Below are 14,100 nucleotides of genomic sequence, written 5' to 3'. Positions count from 1 at the left end.
CCACATATTCCCTGGTCCTCCCCAACTGCTTTTCGGTCAACGGCCATGATACCATCATCCTAACTATAACCCCCACCCCACCCTGGCTATAGACCTCCACGGCGCCTTCCCCCATATTATGATATTAGTATCCATCAACCACGGATCACGCACGCTTATCATTTATCGTACAAGTTTATACTCAAATACACAGGGAAAGCATTAAATATGCAGGTCGACCGCCGCCTGGAACAACACCGTCGCCATCTATTAACACGCGGGTCACGTGAGGGTCTGGGCGGCGATCATCGAAGTGGGTCCCACAAGCGACCAAAAGGTTCCCAGTAGCGATCGCGCTCTCCGAATGCATATGGAAAATCCACCAAGCGCGTACACCAGCGCTGCAGCTAGTTATAAAATCCGGCTACAGATGGCGCGCAAACAATAAGCAGAAAGCGCCATTTCGAAAACGCCGCCTGGAGCCGAACCATCCAACTAGCTAATTGCCGATCCATTTGCGCGTACACCACGACAAAGCCGAGCTTTTAACAAGCCGAGCGAATTTGGACCATCAAGCTTGGTGGTCCAAATTCGCCCGGCAATTTGTTTCGGCAATGGATTGCCGAACCAATTTGTCGCGGCAATGTGGTGGTGTACGTGCAATTGGTCCACCAATATTTCGTGGTGTAAGCGCAGCTCATGTCAGGAAGTTTTACGGAGAGGGAGGGCGTGCGGTAAGAAGAATGGCCAAAATGACGTCACGTTTTCCTGGCAATGCCTCTTGCCAGACCAGTCAAGCATTGGGAAAGCATCTTTAATTCAGACAACGTTAGAACTAGAAAAACGAATATGTTAATTTGCAAAAGTAAAAGCAGATTTCACCACTAACCAGTCAAATCGGAATACGACGGCGCAAAATGTTCTCGCTTTCCTCCTGCTAAAAAAACCTTGTTCCCGCACTCTTATTTTAATTTATGCCCAGGAATATGATATGATCTGTTTTCACTTGTTTGTAATTAAATGGTATTCATATAATGAGATCAATAGTAGTGTTCCTTCAACCACCAGCAAGAGTACACGATACAAAGCCACTCAACACTTCTTCTCCATGAACAGATCCCATCCTTCAACTAGTCTTCTCTCCCAAGGTGCCACACGAACCTTCAGGTTCCCATACTCGAGACCAACTCTTACGATATCGCCCTCAAAACAACCCTGGAGTCATGAATTCACAGGTGCTCCTGTGAAATCTCAGTTCTAGTTTTATTGATATTTCCTACTATATACCTTCCAATTATCACTTTATACAAATAGATTGGCGTTAGGTCGCATGCTTTTCTTTCCTGGTGACACTTTAAAGCAATAGTTGCAACCCCGTAAATGCGCTATAAGTCCAATAATAAGTGACGGTGACCCGTTATAAATGTTTCGCCAGCTTCGCTTTTTTGCCGCTACGCGGCGCTTTGGGCCCTTGCGTCCAGGAGACTAAAGTGAAGGACCACTGGGAACAGACGCTCCATTCAGGACACAAGCTTATAGTCTTGTGGAGCAAAAGGACGCCCCCTATCGTGGTCTCGACTTTACCATCAGCCCAAGACTTCTTAACCACATCAATTCGTACATGCACGTAAGTGATGGGGTCTCCATAAGAAACAGACTTCCACTGAAATGCCGAGTCGTCGATGACTTTCCATGGCCACCCACCAGCGAACGCGCAGCAGAAGATCCAACCCTTCTGCTAAACTTCTACGCAGAAACAGTTTCAGTGATGATGGAAGCTCTTCATCTGCGGTGATTTCAATTCCAAACTGGGAAAGCTCACGTCCGAAGATGCTGAGGCTGGCGCCCATATGAACATGGGATCCTACACGATGGGCAGACGCAACTCAAATGGAGAAGCCTTTCTCGATTTCCTATCAAGCAATGGCCTCTTCACCAGCAACACCGCCTTCAAGCGTCCTTGTAGACACAGAACCACGTGGACAGGTCATGTCGCTGACAAAAACTGAGTGACAGGCTCCAAGGTCACCAAGACAGTCTTCAACCAGATTGACTTTGTTCTTTGCCTGAGGAACATCACTGCATTGCTGAAAGACTCTCGCTCTTATGGAGGCACTGGCTTGAACTCTGACCACAAACCCGTTGTCACTCGGCTCAGGATGGACAGACTTCACCTAGTGCACAAGCAGCACCCCAAGGGCGCATGTCAAACACGTATTGACATTGACAAACTCTGCAAAGACCCCAAGGTGCAAAAGTCATTCCAGGATGAGCTGCAGGCTACCATGACCACACACCACCCACGCCAGACCCCAGGTGCTGACGAGGTGCTACTAGATTGCATGAAAACCTCAGCAGTAAAGACAGTTGGTGAAGTCAAAAGAGGGAAGAGCAAACAACACCGCAGATCCCAAAGTCGGCCAACTGTCAGAACAGCAGAAGTCACTGAGCTGAGGATCTACTAACGTGGCCAAATCAAAGACCATGCACCCCTCCGCAAAGCGCGCGACACCATCATGCGCCAGATAATTAAGAGGCTGAAGGAAGTCGCAGTGGAAGAGGCAGATGCCCTGGCAAACCAAATCACCTCAACCGATGACTGTCGCAAGCTGTTCCATGCAGCTAAAGACCTCCGCTCAAAGAAACCATCCCTGTCCATCATTGTCCAAGACACCGACGGAAACCTAATGGGAACAGACGAAGGCAAAGCAAGAGCCGTAAAGGACTGGTTTCAGCAGCAGTTCACTGACCAATAGGGAAAATCGCTGCAACCATTTGAAGGCACCCCAAGGCCACTACAGACCCCCATAACCGAGGAGGAAGTCAAGGCTGCCATCGCTGCTCTGCAAAACAATCACGGTGCCGGCCCAGATGGTATCAACAGCGAGCTATTCAAGCACTCGAAGAACATCATCTCCTACCCACTGGTCAAGACCATCAATTCATCCTTTGAACACCACATCTCCATCGCGACACTAGGAGAAGGCATACTTATCACACTGCCCAAGCCAAAAAAAACCCCGGACCACCAGCTAACCTCCGGCCAATAGCCCTACAGAACAGCATACGTAAGATCCTGTCCATCATCACACTGTGTCGCATAAGAGACAAGGTCGACCACTTCACCGGACCCTATGCGCGCAGAAATCGTATGGGCCCAACACATGCTGACATCAGTGGTGATGACAAGGAAATGGGACTTCCACAAGATGGGCATCGACATGTCACGAGCCTTCGACACCATCAAACGAAACCGCATCCTGGTATTAGCGGATTGCAATGGTGACGAACTCAGTGAGACTTGTCCAATCACTGCTAGCAGGGACAAAGCTCAGGGTCCAGGTAAAAAATGCGCTGTCTGACTCATTCGATACCACAATCGGCTCCCCTCAAGGCGACAGCCTATCACCTGTCCTTTTCACCTGCTACCTTGCTGCTGCTCTCTCATCCGTCCGAGAAAGTTCCACCAGACCTAAACCTCCGGTCTTCAGTCTGGGTGTGCCACTCGAAATGGAGTATGCAGATGATGTTGACTTCCTGGACGAAGAAAAGAGACCCCTGCACCAACTCCAGTTAGTAGCAGGAGAGAGACTGAAAAACAACCTGTTCATGAACGAAACAAAGACGGAGTTCACCAATGTATACCTTGCGGAACCCACTGAACAAGATCCACACGGGAAGACTGTCCGTTGCAATGAGAGCTGGCGCAAGAACAAGACCTTGGGCTCCTTACTGTGCAGCACAGCAGACATCACATCTCGCTGCATACAAGGTAACACCGCATTCCATACACTGCGGAAACTGTGGACAGACGAACTAAGATCCCACTGAAGACACGACTCCGCCTCTACAATACCTACTGCATATCCATCATGCGCTACAACTCCAATAGCTGGGCCGTACCTAAAGCCATGCTACATAAGCTGGATGCTTGCCACCGCAGACCCCTTCGCACCTACACAGGTCACTGCTGGCCGAAAAGCCTCATCAGCAACAAGGCACTGTACGAGCTGTACAACAAGGAACCTCTCTCTGCCAAGGTTGCAAAGCAAAGTTGGTCTATGCTGGGTCATGTTCTTCGCATGGATCCCGACACACCTGCCCAAAGGGCACTTGACTTTGCTGTCACAGGTTCCAAGACGTACAGACCCCGCCAAGGACGACATTGGACAAACCTACTGGGTACCACAAGCGCACGGACTGGGCCAACTACACACTGCGAGACAACGCCATCGCCTACGACAACGTGCCCATGACAAGGCCAACTGGCCGAGACTCAGCTGAAGGACTGATTGTAGCCACAGGATGTCAGTATGACTACTGCAGCCATATATATTTTATACATAGGGGTGACAGTATGAAATCCAAAGACAAAATCAATCTTTCCCAAACTTTCATTTTAGAAAGCAATTGCTTTTAACTGTACTGTATCCACTAGTTCATGTACACATGTATTCCACTTTTTCCTTGCACTTGTGTCATCTTGTTAATACTGTATATAAAATAATTGTAACTCTGTGTGTAGACAGCCATAATGGGTTGGATTAACATCCCGCGGCGTCCATAAATTTTCAATAAATAAACCCCACTGATAGCCACTATAGTCCCACCTCAAGATGGTTAACCATGCCGCAATAGGACAGGATCTTATCTGCCAGCCACTATAAACTCAATCACCCCTAAGACTGTTTACTCTTACTAGAGAAGCTCAAATGAACAATCTGTCGCCTTACCACACTGTGACTAATGCATGTATGTCATTTGGAAACAGAATTGTAATCTTTGAAAAGTGAATCATCTCTGGGTGACATAGACTGTATATTTCAACCTCTTCTATTGAATAAAATTCTTGTGGTTTCTCATCAAAAAGCCACTGAGACAATTCCATAGCCTTAAGCGACTAGGGGGATTACCACCTTGGATGGGATGCTGGTCTATCGCAGGTAAATGATTTAGTGCCAAACGCTTGATCGGGGGCGGGAATGTGTGCCAACGTCTTTTATAGAAGGTTGTTCAAAGCTCCGCTATCTGCTAACGGTGGCTTAGCGGCCGCTAAACCACCGTGATCTTTATAGCATGCCGCCAAATTTGTGCCGTTAGGCTTTGCTGCCACCATGTCACCGCTAAAGTTAGCGGAACCTCAAGGGCTCTGCCATGGCGTGACGCCAAGTTTTAGCAGCGCCCCAAGGGTTCCGCTAAGTTTAGTAGCGGTCACTTAAACTTAGCAGTCGCCAAACTAACCGGGCTTTGAACAACTGGGCTTCTTGGTTAGCAGGAGGTTATTTTGAGGTTGCCAATCTTCCATCTCGTCATCTCTCCTTGATGCTCTTATCCTAGCCCCAACTTTCTAAGATCAGTTAAACGATAGTGACTCAAGATGATACTTGCTTAGAAAATCGGTATTATTAGAACATACATAAGAACTCATTTCTAGGCTTAAAATAAGTTTATTCTAAGATAAACATTGGACTGGGAATTCGAAGTATTTCTCTGGCGTTCTTGTTGTCCAAATTCCTGAAAAAAAATGTGTGACATTTAGTCTTGCATTGATCATGAATTCAGATATACTAGTACACATGTACATCGATTGACGGTCAAAGATAGATTGACGCTAGTGTTACTAGATACAGAATCGGAAACTTCGTTCCATTTTCTGTCGATCGCTGCGCTTATGTAAAGTATTTAAAGTAGTTTGCATCATCATGCCAAGCTGTGCTAATCAGAAAACGCTATTTTCTGAACAAGGACAATCATAGCGCCTTCTAGCCCAACTGTTGCTCCAGCTGAACCGGAATTAGAATCGTCATTCCCTGCTCTGCTCGGTGGACAAAATAACCCTTTAGCAACCCGAGCGTGGCCGTTTCTCGGCTGTAACATGCTGAATTATGATTTAGATGAGCAATGTGCTTTATTTTCTACTTGATTCCAGCATGAAAATTTCTCGAACGAAAAATTGTCATACGCACCAGTAGGAATGTTATGGCACGATGTTCTTTTAATAGCCTGAAAACAACGACAAAACTTTGATATAGTACAGTAATTTGCTTTTAAAGGTTTAATATAGCCAGCAGCTAGGCAGGCAAGATAAAGTTACACAAAGTTGCTAATAGGGGTCTCTCATATCCCACAGTAAGTCGAAATGATTCACGCTTGTAGTGACGATGTGCGGAATCTGACATGACCCAGGGTCCTTACAGTGTATATAAGTCACCTGAGGATGGCCGAATTAGCCCCTCTGCTCCTGCCTATAGTCCCCCTTTAAGGTACAAGTGATAATCACTCGAGGTGTATGCGACAAATACCACAGGAAGATAAGTTTTAAAATAATAACGTTTTTTCTTAGTAACAACAGTTCTTTTTATTGTTGGCGACATTTGCTGCACGTTTCATGAGTTCCGAGTCGCAGTTCACCTCATGACCGCAAGTTTAAGTAGAACTGTTTAGTTCTTTTTGAGAGCCATTCCTGGGCTATGGGGTGTGGGTTTGCACTGTTCTAACACTGGAATTTACATCTCTGTTCAAGCTGTGGTATACGATCTTATAACTCCTACCTGGACAGACACTGACGCCTTCCCTCTTCCTGTATTCTGATACCGTATTGTACTGAACTTGTCCTGTGCTAGCCTCTGTCACATCTATAAGTGGCTGATAACTCGTGTGGAGGTGACAGGTTGTGTCAGCTCCAACGTAGTCGACAGCCTTGCAGTCGGCCGCTCCGGCGCAGTAGTCGCTGCAGCTATCTGCGGTCCAACCTCGTTCTTTGCCATCAGCGCCTTTAATTGGATACGCACCGTGGGCGTGCTTGCCAGGGTAATGGATCATACAATCTTAATCAAAACACATTTCATTGATTAGTCAAGATTTAAAAGATGAATTGATGTTCAGATTATATCTATGACAAACTTTGTGACACAGGCATTGTCGACAGAAATTCGCTGCCATAATCGTGATTATCTAGTTGTGCATTTGAGGGTTAAGCTGTAAATGCATCTAAGTATTACTTCGTCGACAAACGCGATTCTCTGGGCTGCGACTACGCGGCAATGTTTCGTCATTTCACCCTGCACTGCACCCAGACAATGTAGAAATCGTATGCCTTGCGAAAATGAAGAGAAATTGCGCCAAAGTGCATTTTAGTGGAAACCTTGCTACCCTCCCTATAAAAATGAGGCATTCATTCATTATTATCATCATCAAGTGCAGAGCAGCGTATTAACACTGACACCTCTGCAGCATGCGTTGTCGCAATGTCATGCGGTGTAAACCTACCCGAACATAGGGGCAACTGAAGAAGCTCTGATGATAATGCTTCGCTTCGACGGAGTCGGAAAACGTAGCAGTAAATATTTAAAAATATGTTCAAAAGCTTACCCTCGTCAGGATTCGCTTCACCTGAAGTAAGAAAAAAACACAATATAGATGAGGTATTATAATGATAGGCCAATATGAACCTGTACGAGTCTCGGAGGACACTTTCAACTCCAAGGCTTCTACTGCGGGGTTGAAACTGGATGCGACATAAATGCTATCATAAACCGGGGAGACGTTTACAGTCCTCAAAAAGACTACCAACCCTGATTACAGTGATCCGGTCCTCCTCTGAGAAGGCCTATCTTCATTTTCTTACACTTTAGTTCACTTGTGAATATTTGCTTTTTTCTTACACCCTCAACATATGTTGTGAAATTTTACATGTTGTGCGAGATATTTATAATATAGGTATACGTTTTGGATCATCGTGTGTTACTTACAGGTTCCCTCCTTCCTGTATTGGGATACGGTCCGATAACCGGACGGCGAACCAGTTGAGTCCGCGGTGGCCGGAATCAGTGTCGTCTCGGACTTGTGCATGAAGCAAAGGCTGTCGTATCCACGGTAGTCGACGGCCTTGCAATCTGGCTCATCACGGCACGCATCACGGCATTGGACATCAGTGAATTTCTTATCTCCACCGTTCGCATTCTTGATGGCACCCGCACTATGAGAATGCTGGTGAAGTTTTAGTTTCATGCAACCTTAAAGACAACGACACGATTGTCATATATCATAGATATGTACAGCTCTTTATGGAGTTATATGTTACTGGTCTTATTCTGAGCCAGTAAGCTCATCGACAGCGAACTCGGAAGACCAATACTATCACAATTCCACCTCCAATGACCAATTTGACGTATATTCAGATGTATCAAAGCATCTCTTCTCTTCAAAAGACCCAATATCGGAGTATAAGAATTGCTTTTCGAATGCATTTCTTTTACAGTGTGAAATATGATGCCTTTGAATCTATAGATTGGCTTCATATCATAAAAGTTATGAAAGTTTAAAGAAACGCGCCATTTCTCTGTGTCATCGGCAGTAATAATACGCCAATCAACTAGTGAAACCATGGAAGGCGCGCTATCAGGCTATAAAGGATCATAGGACCTACCTTCGCTGGGGGCGAAATCTGAAATGATCCGGCAAGGTTAACGTGAAAATTATAAGAAGAAGGTTGTGTTGCGGGTCCAAAGTCTGGATGGAGCAAATCACATATTTTTTATTGGTCATTATGCATATCGCATATCGTGCTTGTTTTTAGGGACTTTGTATTCGAGTCTTTGAGCTGACTAAATTCTAGTTATGCCATGAATATGATAACACCCAGAGGCCGAATTCTGCGGTGGCAGGTATCCGTTACGCCGCACACTATAGTAACTCGATTTTATTCTCATACCAGCAGAAATCACTCTTGCGCTTGGCTAGCCAGACCAAGCTTCGGTGATGAACCTTTTAATGGCTGCTCCATAAATAACATTTCCGTCCACAATTCCTATTTATGCCGCGGCATAATTCACGAGGTCCGATGTTTTGATTGGTCGATTTATGGTGAACCACAATTCCGATTTATGCCGTGGCATAATTCTGAACTCTGTCCACTCGCGCCAGCCATAGCCGCTGGGTTTGATACTGGAGGCATGCTAGGCAGATCGGATATACTCAATCTCTATAATCACTTTAATTAATGAAGGAATAATTCTCACCATAGTCTGCATAAACTGCTCCGACCAGAACAACGAGTGCGATAAACAACTTCATGGTTCTGTGAAAGAAAGAAAACCGTTACGGTATTTGCATAGCGATAAATTCGTAAAACCTCAAATCCTTATTTATTGTCCCCTGAGCCTCGAAGGGGACTTGAAAATACTGCCCGATCATGCATCGCTCGCCGTCCCTTCGGCATGGCCTTATTAGAAGCGGGTTCCCATCACGAGTAACCATGTTCAGCGATGGGGGACCTTTCACAAGATGATGTATTGATGCAGCAGGCGGATTTGTCAACCACGTACTTTAATGTTGCCTCCTCGCTGAGCAGCCTTTATATTTCGCATTAGGACAAACACCCCCAATTATAACCACTGAGTAGTTGAATCGTATGGCAAGCAAATCGAAATTCCCTACCTGATACCGTCTGTGCAAGGATGATTCCTCCAACTGTCCTGACCTCGACGTTTGAGCGAATGTGACGAATCAAGGGAATGCAGTACATTATAAAGCCAAAGCTAAGATACTTGCGCCCACTTTGACAGGGAAGGGTTTCGCTTGGCAGCTGCTTCTATTTGTCTTTGAAGAGGTGCCGCGGATCGATATGGGTGAAGAACAGCTTGTAATTAAATTGATGTCCTTGCTGGCCTGACTGTTAAAGGCACGGTGCGCGTCATCCTCTCCAATAAAAGTATGTATAGTTCAAAAATATATAAACGAGCCCTATATATTTTGATATAGAACTTAGTTTTTTTCCTTCTGGTGGAAATCCAGATCGAAACAACTATATCACGCTTAATCAAATACGACCAGGTTCCCTAATCGAAAATAGTAGGTATTGATATCAGTCACCTGACCAACTCGGTTACTGCCTTTGCCCGTGTCCATTGGATTTCTCGCACATTCTACACGAGCAGCTTTCCAATTTTTTTTTAATTACTCTTTTCTTCCAACTTGATATATAATTTAGATGATTAAAAGCGTCTTGAAAACTTGTTCATATTCAATAAGTCAGCTTATATTATTATGTCGCAATTGAGCCGTGACTGACGGACACACAACCTTTGGATGAGCCTCCTTTCTCGAATTGGCAACAGTGATATCATATGAAGACGCAAATTTCGCACCTCTACACTGCCAAAATATCGGGCGATATCATAAACACTTGAGCTCAGTTAATAACATATGCTATTCGATATACTTAACAGATGCCATCACTTTAAGTTTCATTGATAATTCCCGACTGAAAATTTCAATAACTTTATTGATTTCGAAGTTCAGCAGATTCTAGACTTAGACATATATTATTTTGTTATTAGTTCAAAATAATTCTACACCCAGTGCACAACCGAGAGTGAGGCAATTGTCTGGAGGCACCGTATGGTATACATTATCGCACAGTGAACGCTTTCAGAGATGAAATTTTAAAGCTTCCACTGTTCGAAATATTGATATTGGTGCTGACTTTGCTGAACTTTAAAATCAATAAACTTGTTGGAGTTTTCATTCAGCTATTATTGAATTTTTCATTTTCAAAAAAGGGCAGCTTTCCCAGTTCAGGGTTGTCACTTCCTCCCAACTGCTTTCAGTTCTCGTTGTTCTGACATGCTGTGCATTTGTTTCAAACACTACATCGGGGCTGGAAGTTGTGTGCCGACGTCTTGAATAGAATGGTGGGTCATGAGGCTTGATGAGCAGGAACTCATTTTGAGGATGCAAATTGTCCACTTCGTCACCTCTCCTTGCTGCTTTTTCAAAACCCCAGATTACAGTGTAGCTGGTGAAGTTTCTAACGACCTTGTCATAAGCTTCTTGAAACTCAAAGGTATTGATAGACAGTTCCTTGTCTGCTTGACAAAAGGGTTCGTCATTGGTAACTTTGATTTTTTTGCCTGCTGATTTCTGCTTTGTTGTCACTGTCTAGTCAGACCATCCTCGCCACTTCATCCCACTCAATCAAAATATAGACGCTTATGCATCAAACGGCGCAAAACTGAAGTCTCTAAAATGAAAATTTTTCATCAACCTGGAGTAATTGTACCATCTGCCACACCAACATGAACATACTCAAATACGACCAGATTCTCTAATCGAGAATGATAGCTGATATTAGTCACCTGAAAATTTCATTAAGTTCGTTGATTTCGAAGTTCATCATAGTCTATACTAACATAATGAGCATTGAGTTCAAGATTCTCACTATAGTGTCCAAATGCCTACACGACCAGGCCCCAGCATACCTCGTTGAATTCTTGGCGACATTCAGCCCAACGCGTAGGCTTGTAGGTCTGCGGAAAAAGTCTTCTCGCAACGCCAAGGTTCCAAAGTTTTGGTTGGAGAGCTTTCATTTCAGCAGCTCCAGTGTTGTGGAATTCCTTCAACCAAAGCCTACGCCAGATGAACACACTTGAGAAATTCAGGAAGGGCCTAAAGACGGAACCATTCAGGAGGCACTTCATGGTGTGAAAAAAAAAGTTTACAAGTAGTGGGGGGGGGGCGCTTTTGAATATTTCTAAAGGGGAAATAGCGCCATATAAATGTAACTTTACTTAGTTACTTACTGATACCCCAATTTCACAACCGAAATCGATGCGAACATCTGCAGGCACTGTATCGTACACTTCAGACATCTTTCAGACAATGTATGAGATGAAGTTTCAAATAAGTATACTTGGATGTTCGAATGTCAGCTGTTAGTTTTATTATTGCACAATGTTATGATATTGGTCAAGAGGAGGATTATTGAATTTTTTTCTAACGTACACTTCAGAAAGCTTTCAGAGATGAAGTTTTTTCAAATGAACATGTACGTACGGGAAAATCCCACCTACCTCGGCCTCAACCCGATCGATAATTCCCAAGTTTTACAGAACAGTACAAGGAGTAGGTGATTTTAATTGAACAGCTCGAGGTATTACGAGCATTGCGGTTTGGTATCATTGGAAGATCGCCGTCGCACCCGGTGTGGGCCTATTGTGTCATGCAATTGGCGTGCTTTACTATGACGACACTGGGTGATTTCAAAGTCAGTTTTTAGATTTAGTTTTAAAACTAAATTGAACACTAAAACCCTTGATTAAGCCAGCAGCATTGAAATGAAGTGGGTTTTAGTTTCATCCTATTTCAAAGTCGGTGTTTGTTGGTTTTAGCATTATGTCCGGTTTTAGCTTAAAACTAAGGGATGGTTTTAGTGTCAAAAACTAACACCGGGACTAAAACTAAAACTCTCCATAACACCAGAAATTAAATCAGTTCTGGTGTTAGTTTTGACACTCAGATTTAGCATTATCCTATTTCAAATAAGGTTTTAGTTTCACACTGAAACCAATTGGAACACCAAGGTCTGATCTTAATCCCAGCTCGGTGTTATATTTGGAAGATTTGTAGTGCATTTTGTATTACCAATAAAACTAACACCTTAGGCATTAACACCAAGTAGATTTCAAAGTTGGTGTTGGTGTTAAGAAAAAAAATCATGTTGTTCGTACCATTTCAAGAAGTAGTTGCTGGTATTTTGAACGCTGATGGGAATGATGATGGACGTGAAAGAAGACGACCAAATTTATATAGATCGGAAGCGGTTACAATAGGGAAACAACAGTAACAACGACAACAGCATGCATGTTTGGTTTTTCCAAGGTTTTATCTCTGTCCATCTTGGTGTTAGCTTTACCTGCAGAATAAAACTTCTTACTTTCAGCCCAGGTTTTAGGTGTTTAGATAAAACCAGGTGTTGGTGTTAAACTACTAAAACCTCGAATTGGTCTTATCAAGACATAGGTTTTTAGGGGTAGAAATTAAGAATAAAACTGACACTAACACCCAACACTGAAACCAAAACCAGCTTTGAAATCACGCACTGTATTGGATGTTTGCTATTGTCCGTCGACCGACTCATCAGTTTCAATGTTTCTTTACACTGGCTGAGGCGGTCTAACCGTGTCATTTCATGTAGGCCTTTTTGCCGGCTTGGCTGTATGAATGTGGCTGGCAGGGTATAGGGTGTACTTTAAATATTCGTGGTTAGAATTAGACATGTGTTAAGGGCACACGTCCCACGGCACCAGTCAAATGTCACGGAATTGTGTTGAAATCGCCAACATCAACAGACTTAGGACAATCATGAATTCTTATTGTGACACAAGTACCGTTGACAAAACACAGAAAAAGACGCAAGTTCGCAAGAAAAGAATATTTAATACTCTACACTAGTCATCAACATCTGAGAGAGGCAAAAACTCGAGACCCTCGCCCTCTTCTTCCTCTTCAACAACTAGATCATTGATGTCTATTTCCACATCATTATTTTGTATTCATCTGCTCGCTTGCCAGGCAAGGCGAACTGCTTCCTCCGTAATTCGACCCCAAGCATGGCCTATCATACGGAGGACCTCTTGACGGGAAATTGGTGGGCATGCGCAGGTCCCATCCTCTTCTGTATTGCCCACTTTCCAGGCTTTCCATATTGCCCTTAACCTGCATTTAAATGCATAAATGATTGTCAGGTCAAGGGGTTGCACGAGCGATCTACAACCCACTGGCACATAGTCCATACGTCCACCAAGGTCCCCAACAGCCTCCTGGAAGTGTTTATTTAGGTGGGCCGGGTATCTATCCACAATAAGGAGGAATTCTTCCTCATCATTAACAAATTCAACCAGTACAGTTTCTGTCCATTGAATCAACAAATCAATTCGTGCCCATCCATTTGGATTTGAAGTTACCTGGAATGAAATTGAAACTTTTTATAACCCAACGCTTGTGATGAAGAATGGGAGAAAGTAAAACAAGTTTATGTGCTCAGCGCGGGTATAGGTCGATACAATTGTGAACAATAATGCGTCAGCTATTGTTTACACGATATTCGTTGGACATCATGCAAGGAATACGATATTAATCACACGACATTCGTCATTTGACATGGTAGTCCAAGCCACACTCACCCGTACATTCTCCGGTGCATGTTCCCTAAGTTCAGCTACGACTGCCCCATGTTCAACCAGTCGAGGGAAGTTCACTTCAGCTAGGCCTTTGTTCCCATCAGCCGCAATTAAAAGGGTGACTGTGCATCCTTCCTCCGGGTTTCCTCTCCATGTTTTT

General features: G+C 44.1%; 1 protein-coding gene across 1 annotated transcript; it reads right to left on the bottom strand.

Moving 5' to 3' along the window:
• Positions 1–5,406: 5,406 nt before the first annotated feature.
• Positions 5,407–9,495, bottom strand: LOC135484959 (uncharacterized). Its single transcript, XM_064766676.1, has 8 exons — positions 9,418–9,495; positions 9,000–9,058; positions 8,408–8,425; positions 7,731–7,994; positions 7,351–7,371; positions 6,531–6,806; positions 5,946–5,982; positions 5,407–5,493 (listed from the first exon to the last, which is right to left on the bottom strand). The coding sequence occupies exons 2-7, from the start codon at positions 9,052–9,054 to the stop codon at positions 5,975–5,977; spliced, it is 642 nt and encodes a 213-aa protein (XP_064622746.1). The 5' UTR covers positions 9,055–9,058; positions 9,418–9,495; the 3' UTR covers positions 5,407–5,493; positions 5,946–5,974.
• Positions 9,496–14,100: the final 4,605 nt, after the last annotated feature.

Source organism: Lineus longissimus, chromosome 3 (genome assembly GCF_910592395.1).
Source record: "Lineus longissimus chromosome 3, tnLinLong1.2, whole genome shotgun sequence".
Taxonomy (NCBI): Eukaryota; Metazoa; Nemertea; class Pilidiophora; order Heteronemertea; family Lineidae; genus Lineus; species Lineus longissimus.
This window is presented reverse-complemented; position numbering and strand designations above follow the sequence as displayed.